Below are 14,533 nucleotides of genomic sequence, written 5' to 3'. Positions count from 1 at the left end.
GAACAGGCTATACTTCTTTACATTCAATTGAAGCATGTTTAAAGTTATGTTTAATTTATCTTACTAATCACCGACACTATATCCCGCGAAGCATATTTGGGTGGCATGTCGGTTTGATTGACAGGTGTATGGTTGAATATAAGTGAATTGTACAGGATTGTTTTGGGTCTTGTTTAACGATGACACTCATTTCCATTGGAAACCATTTTATTCAGTATTTTTGCAACGTCTTGGCTGCTAAATGTCTTCAGATCTGTCTTTTCTCCCAGTGACTTGAGGTGACACTCTCTATTGTTCTACCGCTGCAGTAAATAATGTGAAAACCATTACAAATCCACACCATGGTTGAGGTCCATCATCTTACAGACATGTATTCGTTACAAAGACTTTAAAACTGCAAGTAAATGGCAGAAGATTGGTTTGCTGTGTCTGTTGACTTTTTAAGACCTTTTGATAGATGGATTCATGGACTTCATTTTAGAAGACAATTATTGCCTTAGTTCTACATGCATATGTTTAAGAATTTTCAAAGATCCACCATGTATAAGCCTCTGATACATGGCTGACTTAAATGGCTCCTTTGATGGTTGTAATACTAGTCCTACTCCTCGGCCACTAATACTCCATTGATCTAATTTGTGATCCAAATAATGCTGACCTCTGGGTACGTCCAGGCTGGCGTGGGGTTGAGACTGATGCGTGTCTTTGCTGTGGAGTTGAGCTCTGAGTTTGTGAAAGGAACTTTCTCTGTGCCTGAGAGCCGTCTCCAGGCTGCAGATCCTCTCCACATGCTGCTCCGCCAGAGTCGTCTGACACACACAAACACAAGGACTTGGAACTGAACCGTAAACTGACACCAAACACTATGGATTCAAATATTTACAAAAGAAAACAACTAAAAAAAACCTTGCTTATATGTACATTTACCATCTTGTCTAGGTCTCTCTGGACGTTGTTTTTCTCCAGGTGAATTTTCTCGTAAGCCTGGATGACTTCCTCCAGCCGCTCCTCTCTCTCCTTACTCTTCTGGAGCTGAAACAAACAGGAGGACTCTTTGTAACAACCATTACTACATTCAATATCAACACAGCAATGAACAAAAAAGATGATTGTGAAGTGATTTCCCAAACTGTCTGTTTTAAATTTAATAATTGGTTAAAAAAACCTACTTTCTGCCTAGAATATGACGAAATGTAAGCTGTTACTAAACAATGTAACCATGACAATATGAATGATGGATAAAACTGTAAAAATATGAAAAAGTTTTAAGACAACCAAAATTAGCCTTTATGTTGTGCCTGCTAATCATTTGCTGCAAGTTTGCGCTTCAATTATTATTATTGTAATTCCTTGTTGTCAGGATGTCCAATTACTCGTTAAAAAGCCTGAAATTTCTCCTATTTTAGCTTCTCTTTATTGGCTTTCTGTAAAATCAAGAATGGAATTTAAACCAGGCTCCCTCTTATCTCAGAGATCTTATGGAACCACATCATCCCAACAGATCTTATAGAACCACATCATCCCAACAGATCTTATAGAACCACATCATCTACACAGATCTTATAGAACCACATCATCTCGACAGATCTTATAGAACCAAATCATCCTGAAAGATCTTATAGAACCAAATCATCCTGACAGGTCTTATAGAACCACATCATCTTGAAAGATCTTATAAAACCACATCATCCTGACAGATCTTATAGAACCACATCATCCTGACAGGTCTTATAGAACCACATCATCCTAACAGATCTTATAGAACCACATCATCCTGACAGATCTTATAGAACCACATCATCCTGACAGGTCTTATAGAACCACATCATCCTGACAGATGTTATAGAACCACATCATCCTGACAGGTCTTATAGAACCACATCATTTGCCGATGGCGCCACGCTAGCGGCAGCCTGTTGCAGCAGCTCCCCTCCCCTTGTTATTAGTATTATTAGTATTTTTAAGCCTTTCTCCTCTCTTCGGAGTTGTTGTTTTTTTCTTTCTCTCGTGTGTTAAGTTAACGGTCCGTAATGGACCGTAATTTTTCCGCGTTTCTGGCTGGGGGCATTGTTATTGTTTACTTGCGTGATCAGCTGATCGCGCTGAGTAGCCCTCTACTGCTGCTGCCCAGAGCGAGGCCTGAGATCCCCGTTGAACTTCAGAGAAGACGGCGGGGCTGCAGAGCTGGAGCTAAGCTGAAGGCGGAAAGGAGGAAATATAAACCAGCGGTACCGGCGATCTTAATGGGGAACGTGAGGTCGTTGGCTAACAAGACGGACGAGCTCGGCGCGCTGGTAAAGACCCAGCGGGAATACCGGGAGTGCAGCATCATGTGTTTCACCGAGACATGGCTGCACTCACATTTCCCGGACCACAGCGCGGCCGTACCCGGCTTCAGGACTGTTCGGGGGGATGGAGACGTTGTGCAGAGCGGTAAGAAGAAGGTGGAGGGATTGCAGTCTATATGAACGAGAGGTGGTGTAATCCTGACCACGTGTGTGTGAAGGAACGTTTTTGTAGCCCGGACATTGAACTTCTAGCCGTGGGGATGCGCCCTTATTATTTGCCGAGGGAGTTCACGTCCGCCATTGTTATCGCTGTTTACATTCCTCCATCAGCTGACGCAGAGGCAGCAGTGGACACCATCCACTCCACTGTGGCTAAACTACAGACTAAGCATCCCGGTGCATTTTTGGCAGTTACTGGAGACTTTAACCAGTCTGGATAAAGTGCTGCCAACTTTGCACCAGTATGTGAACTGCCCCACAAGGAACAATAAAACTCTGGACTTACTGTATGCTAATGCCATGGATGCATACAGTACTACTGCCCTCCCCCCCTTGGTAGATCAGACCACAACCTGGTCCTGCTGACTCCCAGGTATGTTCCTCTGGTGCAGAGGCAGCCTGTGTCCACCAGGACTGTGAGGAGGTGGACACAGGAGGCTAAAGACGCCCTGCAGGACTGCTTTGAGTCCACGGACTGGGATGTGCTGTTTGGACCACATGGGGAGGACATCAACAGCATGACGGACTGTATCACAGAATACATTAAATTCTGTGAACACACCACCGTACCATCCAGGACTGTAAAATGCTTCCCCAACAATAAGCCCTGGATCACCAGTGACCTGAAGGTGCTTCTTAATAATAAGAAAGCAGCTTTCAGGTCTGGGGACAGGGAGGAGCTCAGGAGAGTGCAGCGCCACCTGAAGGAGAAGCTCAAGGAGTGCAAGGACTCCTACAGGAGGAAGCTGGAGGCCAAACTCCAGCAGAACAACGTGAGGGAGGTGTGGACCGGTATGAAGGAGATTACTGGGTTCAAGGGGAGAGAGAGACAACCAAGGGGAACCTGGAGAGGAACAACCAGGGGGAACCTGGAGAGGTCAAATGAACTAAACTGTTTCTTCAACAGGTTTAGTTCACCACTCTCATCTGTCTCCTCCACACCTCACACCTCCCAAACACCTCTGCTGCCTCCCTCCCTCCCCCCTCTGCGCCCCATGGTGAACTGCATAGACACAGAGCCCTCAACTTCAAAGGGCTCTTCCACCATCGATGCCATGACCCCTCTCCCCCCCTTTCTGTGACGACTGGCCAGGTTAGGAGACAGCTGGAGAGAATCCACCAGCGCAAGGCTGCAGGACCTGACGGCATCAGCTCCGTGGTCCTGAAGACCTGCGCCGTCCAGCTGGCTGAGGTCCTACAGCACCTCTTCAACCTAAGCCTGAAGCAGGAGGAGGTCCCAGTGCTGTGGAAGACGTCCTGTCTGGTTCCTGTCCCGAAGAAGAAGACTCCATCTGCCCTCAATGACTACCGACCGGTTGCCCTCACATCTCATGTGATGAAGGTGCTGGAGAGGCTGGTCTTGGCCCACCTCAGGCCGCTGGTGAAATCTTCTCTGGACCCTCTGCAATTTGCGTACCAGCCTCATGTGGGAGTGGACGACGCCATCATCTACCTGCTGCAACGAGCTCAGTCTCGCCTGGATGGAACCGGTGACTCTGTGAGAATCACTTTCTTTGATTTCTCCAGTGCATTCAACACCATCCAACCACTGCTACTGAGTGAGAAGCTGCGGGTGGTGGGGGTGGATGTGCCCACCGTCTCCTGGATCACTGACTACCTGACAGGCAGACCACAGTTTGTCCGTCTGGGCAGTGTGCTGTCTGATACGGTGGTCAGTGGTACTGGAGCTCTACAGGGGACTGTTCTGTCTCCCTTTCTGTTCACCTTATACACAACTGACTTCCAGTACAACTCAGAGTCCTGCCATCTGCAGAAGTTCTCTGATGACTCTGCAGTGGTAGGATGTATAAGGGATGGACGGGAGGAGGAGTCAGTGGACGGCGTATAAGGGATGGACGGGAGGATGAGTACAGGGCAGTAGTGGAGGACTTTGTGGAGTGGGCGGGTCGAAATCACCTGCTCCTGAACGTGGCCAAGACCAGAGAGATGGTGGTTGACTTCAGGAGGAAGGCGACGGCTCCACAACCGCTGAGAGTTCTGGGAGAGGAGGTGGACATGGTTGAGGAGTACAAGTACCTGGGTGTGTCCATCGACAACATACTGAACTGGAAGACCAACATCAATGCTGTCTACAAGAAGGTGATGAGTCGACTCTTTTTCTTGAGGAAACTTCGATCCTTCAGTGTGTGCAGCGAGATGTTGGAGATGTTCTACCAGTCTGTTGTGGCCAGTGCTTTGTACTTCGCTGGGGTCTGCTGGGGGAGCAGCATTGGAGCCGGTGACACCAACAGACTTAACAAACTGGTTAAGAAGGCCGGCTCCATCATTGGCTGCAAACTGGACAGTCTGGAAAAGGTGGTGGAGAGGAGGACGCTGATCAAACTATTGTCCATATTGGATAATCCTGTCCACCCTCTCCACCTGCTGCAGGGACAGCGGAGCACTTTCTCTAAAAGATTCCTCCAGCTCCGCTGTCACAAGGACAGATACAGGAGATCATTCCTGCCCACTGCAATAAGACTGTACAATAACTCACCTCTGGCAAAATCCATCACAGTACAATAACACTGTTGACTGTGTTTCTTGGTTTGTTTGTATATTATATATATAGATATATACTGTACTGTATATATATGTTGACTGTGTTTCTTGGTTTGTTGTATATAATATATATAGATATATAATGTACTGTATATACTGTGCATTTTATATTTATATTTTTTACTGCTATTTACTGCTATTTTATTTTATTGCTTTTCTATTATTATATTATTCTATTCTATTATTTTATTCTATTATTGTCTTATTGCTTCTGTATGTATGCTGCTGTAGCGAACAATTTTCCCCCTCGGGGATTAATAAAGTAAATACCTACCTACCTACCTACCTATCATCCTGATAGATCTTATAGAACCATATCATCCTGATAGATCTTATAGAACCACATCATCCTAACAGATCTAATAGAACCACATCATACTGACAGATGTTATAGAACCACATCATCCTGACAGGTCTTATAGAACCACATCATCCTAACAGATCTTACAGAACCACATCATCCTGACAGATCTAATAGAACCACATCATCCTGATAGATCTTATAGAACCATATCATCCTGATAGATCTAATAGAACCACATCACCCTGATAGATCTTATAGAACCACATGATCCTGACAGAGATCTCTCTCAGCCTGCTTGTGGTTTCCAGAGTTTTCACCAGCAGTATGTAAATCAGAGTTTCAGTTTTCAGGCTCCCAGTTTGTGTTCAGGAGCAGAAACCCTCTCGAGCTTCAAGGTTCCACTCAAAACGTTCCTTTTTGATAAAATTTATAGTTGAGCTGCTCTGGTGAACCTGAACCATCTTGCAGTTCTGCTGTTATAGACCGAGGCTGGTGATGCACTGGGCTTCTTTCCTCTCACTCTGTCATTCTCGATAACTCATATATAACTTCATCTTTTTCTCTCCCATAGTTTCTTCTTATTATCTGTTGTCTCCATTTAGTTCTGTTCTTTCTTTTCCAGATGTCCCGTCATGGAGCTGCATGTCTCTGCTCTGCACTTGTCGTCTCCACCAACAGTTCTTCTCTTCTATCTCTATGCTGTCCTTTTCTCTCTCTGCTCTCCTCTCACCCCAACCGGTCGAGGCCCACCTCTGAGCCCGGTTCTTATAACAGATGCTCCGCCCACTTCTGATCCCAGTTCTGATTACAGATGCCCCGCCCACTTCTGAGCCTGGTTTTGTTAACAAATGCTCTGCCCACCTCTGAGCCCGGTTATGTTAACAGATGCTCTGCCCACCTCTGAGCCCGGTTCTGATTACAGATGCCCCGCCCACCTCTGAGCCTGGTTATGTTAACAGATGCTGCGCCCACCTCTGAGCCCGGTTCTGTTAACAGATGCTCCGCCCACTTCTGAGCCTGGTTTTGTTAACAAATGCTCCGCCCACCTCTGAGCCTGGTTCTGTTAACAGATGCTCCGCCCACCTCTGAGCCCGGTTCTGTTAACAGATGCTCCGCCCACCTCTGAGCCCGGTTCTGATTACAGATGCTCCGCCCACTTCTGAGCCTGATTCTGTTAACAGATGCTCTGCCCACTTCTGAGCCTGGTTCTGTTAACAAATGCTCCGCCCACCTCTGAGCCCAGTTCTGTTAACAGATGCTCCGCCCACCTCTGAGCCCGGTTCTGATTACAGATGCTCCGCCCACTTCTGAGTCCGGTTCTGTTAACAGATGCTCCGCCCACCTCTGAGCCCAGTTCTGTTAACAGATGCTCCGCCCACCCCTGAGCCCGGTTCTGATTACAGATGCTCCGCCCACTTCTGAGCCTGATTCTGTTAACAGATGCTCCGCCCACCTCTGATCCTGGTTCTGTTAACAGATACTCCGCCCACCTCATCGCACCTCTTCTGTCCTCCTGACTCCCACTAATCCCATTTATCCAATCGCAGCATGCGTCAGGCCTTCTATCATGGGTCATACCGTTCAAATAAGGCGCCCTTTCTTTATTGTCCCTCTTGCTTGTCTCGCAGGCACACACCGCCATCCAAGCTTCGCCTACCAACAGGGGACTCAGGACTCCCTCAGGCTCAGACGCCCTCCCTCAGCGCTGGTAGGATCTGCAGCGGCCACAAGTGCCATCGACAGAGTCTGCACCAAAATCTCTCCAATCATTTGTCACATTTTTTAAATAAATTGTTACATCTCGTATTCATGCGGTGAAGTCTCTTCTAGTTGAACTAAGTATAATTTGTATCAGCTGAATGGATGGTGAGTGCTCAGATTCACACCTTCACAGTTAATTTCATAATGTAATGCCTCTCAGGTTTTGGTAAAATTTACTGTCTGCACAGACACAGTTGAGACGATTTGCAAATAACTGCAGATACAGTTGCAAAGTTGGAAGTGGTGCAATTGACCTTTTTACAGCAGTGTCGACAAACCCAATAAACAAGTGTTGCAGGTTAAATTTATGGATGGACACGATAAATCTTGGAATTGGAGTGAGAAAACCAATTGAAATACTCAGCTCATGGTATAAATTACTAGTACTTGTAGCAGGAATAATATTAATATATACCTCCTGAGTGAGGGAGTTGATCCTTTGTTGGAGGTTGGTGGTCTCTGACTGGATTACACTGGTATCTTTGATGATAGGCTCACAGGAACAACACAGTATCCTTTCCTCTCCAAATTCACTGATCATAGGAAACTAAAGGAGAGGAAACATGGAGGGGAGAGAAGACGAGAGGAAGCTGTGATGCAATTCATGAACGTCTCCATACTAACACATCATTTTTGGTGTGTGTGTCTGTGTGAGAGATAAAGTGCTACTCTCCACCTTGACTTCATAGTGTTTGAGCTTCCTCTTGATGCTGCTGTTCTCCCTCTCCAGACTGGCCAGCCGAGTCTTGATGTCATGATAGGCTGCGGCTAGGGCCAGTCCGGAAGCTGGGTATATTTCCTCTGGCAGCCGATTTGCTGACCAGCTGATCCTGGGTACGCCTATGTCATCTCTAAGTCCCTCTCCTCCTCCCAGCAGGCCCAGCTCTTCTCGGCCAAACAGATCCATCGTCAGTTAACTGGCGGAAAAAGGAAATAAAAAAAGATTTGTACAGCAGCTGATCTGTGGGAAATGTAGTGCAAAAAAGTGGACAGAAATGTCACCTCAGCATGTCACTTTGCATTCTTCAACTCACACAGCGAGAGCACCAATGACAATCTATCTAACAAACCCAAAGTCCCAGATGTGACAATCAAAGCAAAACTGTGTGTTTGTGTGTTTTTAAACTTTCTGGACGATTGGCTCGACGTTCTCCAACAAGTTTGCAAAAATAGGGACAAAAAAATTTGAAGTTAAGAATTTTGACATTTTTAAAACAGAAGACCAATTAAGAGATTAAAATGGTTGTAGAATTTTTTGTGCAGTCCAAGCTGTTTTTTGAGATAATTACATAAATGTAAAATTTATTGTAACGGCTCCACCTTGAGATCAATGAGCATTATTATTTTGTGCCTTAGTAGTTGGAGGAACTTGTAACCTATTTGTCTTTTTTGATGTATTTTAGTCTTACGGTTTTTGCTGCACAATTAGTTTCCACAGACAAAAAGAAGAAGAAGAAGAATCGGAACAAAGACAAGAGCGGTTTGTTTAAACCCCTGATTACAAAGGAAACAGACCCTTTTTTGAGGTAAAATTGAACTACAAATTCTTGACAATATACTTGACTGTCAATACATTTTAATCTGGTAAAATAAGACAACAGAGATTTTTGATGACATTTTTGCCACATCTGTGTTTGTTTGAAGAGACAAAGCAGACACCATCATCACCTAATGTTGAACCAATGTTGAAATGCATTAAGATGCAGTTCCACAAATGACCTATTTGCTCAAAGAGCATTCACTCAAAGAGCACCCAAATAGTTTTGAAAATACAAAACCTGCAGCCAAGTGGTTTGGTAAACAGCGACGGTCTTATTTTCAGCTTTTTTACTTTCTCTGTTCGTAGAGCGCTTCCAGCCACAAAGTCACGTAAACAACTGCTGTAAACTTTGGTAAAGTGGTGCTTGACATTAGATATTTTACTGACACGCTCGCAATGCAAATTAGACAAACACACTTGTCGTTTACAGTTGTAAAAGAAGTTTCCCATTTTTCATGAAGATAGTATACTTTTTGCCTTTTATTTTGCCTGCATACTATCCCTGCTCATTGTCAAATCCTTTGCATTTTTGTTCACCTCCAAGTATCCCTGATGTTACTACGTCGCTGCTGTAATTGAACTTGACAGCAGCGAGGAAATATCGACAGATTTACCGAGAGACTGTACATTATCAACTTTATATACATATTGTTCGAACCTTCCACAATCTACTCAGAAGTGGGTTGCAGGTTGAAGACCCCTGGTTTTTATGGATGAGTCAGCGGTTTCGCTACGTAACATTAGAGCTACATTTATTCATTTCTACAAAACCTTTTCTCAACAAGTCTTCAGCTGCTGACCAGAGGAGACGCATGCAAGTCTGCAGTACATTAACATTTCATACATGAACATCTTACACAGGATGCACTGCAGCTTCAACAGCAACCGGCCGCACACACTAACTGAACACACACAGATCCCCACCGTGCAATTCTGGAAGAAAGATGGAGATTTGTGAAATGAAATGGTCTTATAATTAAAACTCAAATCTTTATTTTGTGCTATAGTAATTTGAAAAGAATAGAATTTTAATTTGAATCATTCGTGTCAGTGGGTCACTGCCTCGATTTCTAATCTTGACTGGCAGCCAATAAATAGTCAGTGATGTACAACATTAGCATCAGAAGGTCAAAGAGAGGATAAGATCATTCTTCATTGATAAGAAGCAGACCAATGGAATTTAAAAGGAAAGCTTAGCACCACTATGCTTTACAATGCCGTAAACACTCATATTATGTACTTTTTAGCTGCACCAAATTTATGATTTGCCATCATGTTTGGAGTTTTACAGCACTTAAGAATAAGCAGAATAAGCACAAGCTTGTCAAATGCCAAGGCCGGTCAAAATGGCTTGCAGGCCCCAAATTTGGCTGCTGTGGATTAAACACACTGATCATGTTAACTGAAGCAACTCCAACTCTCCTTCACAAATACACCACGAATCTATGTTGTTCAGTGTGTATGTGTGTGTGTGTGTGTTAAAGCCTGAGGACAACTGCAGTAACACGGAGGTGGAAGGGAGGTCAAACATCTCTACCGATAACTCCCACTCTCACAGCCCCCAGACTCCGCCTCCCACTCACACATTCAGCCCACACACTGCCTGCGTATATCATCTATCTGTTCCACCTCTACATCTCACTCTACAATTTTGAACTCAATTCACTCTATTTAGTGTGTTTTTGCCTTTTTTTGCAACACACATACACACACACACACGCACGCGCACACACACACACACACACACACACACACACACGCACGCGCAAACACGCGCACACGCACACGCAAACACGCGCACACGCACACGCACACGCACACACACACACACACACGCACACACACGCAGTGTCAGCCAAGGGCTTATCAGAGCAGGCCCATATGTCTTCATTGCATGGTTGTTTAATTTATTAATGGACTAACAGTCTGCGTTTCCCACAACTCCCTAAAGTCAAACCCAAAACCGTGGACTTGCACATCCTCTGTGTGCATCCATGTTGACCACATTCAGTGGCTGCACTGATCCTGAAACCATCACAGTTTCATTTCATTTACATTGTTTGTTATGCAAGAACATTTTTGTGCATTTAACAAAGGGAATACAAAATTAAAGAAAATACAGTATTGTTTAGAAAATGTATAGAAACAACTGAACAGTGCTATCCAATGGAAAAGTGTTCAAACTGTTCAGTTTCTAGTTGTAGACATAATTGACTCAAACAACTTTACTTGTTCTTCTATTTGCAGAATTATCAAATGAACTATGGAAAAATTCCGCGAAAAAGTAGACCACCTGATTTGATTTTTTGGAACAAGTGTCACCACAATCAATGGTGCATGAAAGTTTGAAAACCCTTCATTTACTATATTTCTGCATTAACGTCTCCAAAAACATCGTCTGATTCCTAAAAGTAGATGTCAGAACATAATTAAACAAATGAGACAGAAGTATCTACAACCCCGACTTTGAAAAAGTTGGGACGCTGTATAAAATGTAAATAAAAACAAAATGCAGTGATTTGTAAATCTCATAAACCCATATTTAATTGCAAATAGATCAAAGATAACAAATCAAATGTTGAAAGGGAGAAATTGTATTGTTTTGTGAATTTTTTTTGCTTATTTTGAATTTGATGTCAGCAACATGTCTGCAAAAAGTTGTTGCAGGATCATGTTCACTGTGTTGCATCACCTCTTCTTTTAATAACACTCTGTAAAAGTGTAAAAGCTACCCATGCCATGTGCACTAATGCATCCCTGTACCATCACAGATGCTGGCTTTAGAACTGAGCTGATAACAAGCTGGATGGTCCCCCTCCTCTTTAACCTGGAGGATGCAGCGTCCATGATTTCCAAACAGAATCTCAGATTGTGATCCATCAGACCTCAGGACAGTTTTCCACTTCACCTCAGTCCATCTTCAATGATCTCGGTCCAGAGAAGGCGGCGGTGTTTCTGGATCATGTTTCTATCTGGTTTCTTTGGAGAGTTTTAACAGCATTTGTGGACGCAGCAATGAACTGTGTTCACAGACGATGGTTTTCACAAGTGTTCCTGAGCCCATGCAGTGATTTCCACTCCAGAATAGTGTGTTTTTAATGCAGTGCTGCCTGAGGGCCCAAAGATCACCACCATCCAATATTGGTTTCCAACCTTGTCCCTTGTGTTCAGAGATTTCTCCAGATTCTCTGAATCTTTTAATGATATTATGAACCGTAGACGATGAAATCCACTAATTCTTTGTAGTTTTACTTTGAAAAAACATTTTTCTTAATTGTCACACTATTTTCCCAAACAGTCTTTCACAGAGTGGTGAACCTCTCCCCATCTTCACTGCTGAGAGACTCTGCCTCTCTGAAATCATTATTATCTTAATTAATAGTGAGATGTTTCACCAGGTGTTTTTTTTTTTTTTTTTTAACTTTACACACATTTTTCAGTCTTTTGTTGACCGTTCCAACTTTGTTGAGACCTGTTGCTGCCATCAAATTCAAAAAGAGCATATTTTTTTCTTTTTTATAAAACAACAACATTTCTCCATATCAACAGTTGATATGTTGTCTTTGGTCTATTTGCAATTTAATATGGGTTTGTGAGTTATTTTGTTTTTATTTACATTCTACACAGCATACCAACTCCTTCAGAAATGGGGTTGTAACTTGGTCATCAACCGTTTATGGAAATGATCCAATATTACAATAAATGTGAGTGGGAAAGGTATGTGAACCTTTGCTGTCAGTATCTGATGAGACCCTTGTACATTACTTACTGCAACAAAACGTGTATGATAACTGTTGATTGATCCTGCACATTGGCCAAAAGGAATTTTAGGTCATTCCTTGATAGAGAGCTCTGGAAATTGACATCTCTTTGAGAAACTTGAAGTTAGCAATTTCAGCAACCACAGTCAAATGTATTTCTGGAGCCAGAGCAAGCAACATTCAAATGAATTTGACACTGCTGGCTAAGGCGAGTGATGCGGAAATAATGTTCTTCAAGGCGGAACAATAAAAAAATCTGTGCCGTCACGTTTGCAATGGTGCACATTCAGTAGGTGTTCAGAAGGAAGAAACATTTGACAGGGACGAAAAGAAAAATGCTTTCGGAGACAAATGTATCACAGCTCAGAGGGGAGTCTGCATTTGTGGGTTCCTGACTTAAAAGCTCATTTTCATGTGTAATACATTACTTAAATGTGTATGAATCATGCACCCCCTCATTTCTCCTTCTGTAATCACCCACAAGTTAGATTTTCCCTTTGAAACAGACAAATGTAGAGAGTAAATGAGCAAATCATTTTCCTTCTCGTCAGTGTAGCGTTGACAGCTATATAAAACACCTGCTTGCAGTAGATCTGTTATTCAATTAGTTAGTCATGAACTAGGCAATGTCACGGCTTCACAGTGGAAGACAGCTAATGAGCTGTTAATACAAAGCAGTACACTCATTGTGCCTGAATGAGGTCATGGTACATTTATCCATGTCACTACAACCTATAGTTGGTGCGTTGGAAATACAAATATTCTATCAGTAGGCCAGCTGTCACCAAAGTTTAAAGCTGACCCACAGTGCCTTTTCAGAATGAACACAAAACCACAAGCTAATGTCCAACACTTACATTTCAAAACACCCGTCTACTGTAAATATACTGCACGTGTGCACATGGAGTAAATAACAGTGAAGGTTTCAGACTCTCTTTTGTTCACTACTGGTCACTGTATCAGTTCACTGCAACATAACAGATAACGTGAAAAACAATGTTAAAGTTAGTCATTGTAACATACATGTTACTGTTTTTTAATATGTTGACTTTTCAGCTGCATAATGTCCTGTTCAGTGCATGTCTTAGTCAGGTTAAAAAAAAAAAGCTGTAAATGTTGCGCTCAACAACTTTACAACTCACTGAGAGTAAACAGGGCAAAGCCTTTGGCCTTTGTGAGAAAAAAATGGATCGTTTTACACTAAGGGTTTAAAACTATTAGTAACAGAAGGATAGCTGAATTTATATAAACCCAAAGAAAGAAAGAAAGAAAGAAAGAAAGAAAGAAAGAAAGAAAGAAAGAAAGAGCTGCTCAATCACTATAAAAAAAAAAAAGACAAGGATGAGAAATAGAGGGGAAGATCCTGGAGGACATGGCACCATATCTGTGAGCACAGCTGAGGGCTGAGAGAAAGACAGGCAGAAGAAAGGAGGGAATGGAAATGGGGTCGGTGGCCTGCTCCTGTAGTCATGTGACCTTTTTTACATAACACCCATGTTAGAACAACTTCCCATATCATCCCAAATCCTTCAGAAACATTATAGTGTGGCTTCAGAAAGTAATTAGACCCCTTCACTTTTTGCTCACTTTAATGTTTTGTTGATTTAATTCTAAATTAAAACTGGCATTTTCCCTCACTAATCTGATTTCAGTAATCGCTAATAACTACATTAAAACTTGTTTTCATAAATTATCGCAAACTCAAATATTCCACTTACAGTCCAAATCATACTCTGGTTTGTTGCCAAATAAGTTTGCATGTACAAGGAAGTTGCCTTCATGTGGTGGGATGACAATCAAGAAATAAGAGAAAAACTTGTATATCCACGAAGCAAGAATAAGATTACAACTAACACAAAAAAAGGTGATATAAATATGTGAATAAAATTAAATAAAATTTTACATTGAAGTTTATTTAAATAAAAAAAAAAAGTATTCTATATATGAAAAGAGCCATTCAGTCACAAAAAAAAAAAAAAAAAAAAAAATCAGACCACTTATAATAACTCTAAATTGTGGATAGGTTTATCTTCTTGAGATGTGTCTAGAGCTTGATTGAAGTAAGACTATGGCAAATTGAATGAAAGGAAGGAAGGAA

The 14,533-nt window shown here is 42.6% G+C and overlaps 2 protein-coding genes across 6 annotated transcripts in view; both read right to left on the bottom strand.

Moving 5' to 3' along the window:
- Positions 1–14,533, bottom strand: part of aoc2 (amine oxidase copper containing 2) — a 42,679-nt gene that overhangs the window by 4,869 nt on the left and 23,277 nt on the right. The gene's annotated exons all lie outside the window — the stretch shown is intronic.
- Positions 1–14,533, bottom strand: part of LOC138634833 (TANK-binding kinase 1-binding protein 1-like) — a 34,838-nt gene that overhangs the window by 14,618 nt on the left and 5,687 nt on the right. For all 5 annotated transcript variants that reach the window (XR_011312035.1, XM_069722007.1, XM_069722010.1 and 2 more), the window contains exons 2-5: positions 7,811–8,051; positions 7,550–7,681; positions 928–1,032; positions 659–809 (exon numbers count right to left, since the gene is read on the bottom strand). Coding sequence is in view for 4 of the 5 variants with exons in the window: in XM_069722007.1 (XP_069578108.1) it covers positions 659–809; positions 928–1,032; positions 7,550–7,681; positions 7,811–8,041 (619 nt within the window). In the remaining variant the exon portion in view is untranslated. The remainder of the gene's footprint in view (positions 1–658; positions 810–927; positions 1,033–7,549; positions 7,682–7,810; positions 8,052–14,533) is intronic.

The sequence above is a fragment of the Brachyistius frenatus genome, unplaced genomic scaffold (assembly GCF_029030835.1).
Source record: "Brachyistius frenatus isolate BFR_SWC_R1_liver_20210118 unplaced genomic scaffold, ASM2903083v1 Contig_280, whole genome shotgun sequence".
NCBI lineage: Eukaryota > Metazoa > Chordata > Actinopteri > Embiotocidae > Brachyistius > Brachyistius frenatus.
This window is presented reverse-complemented; position numbering and strand designations above follow the sequence as displayed.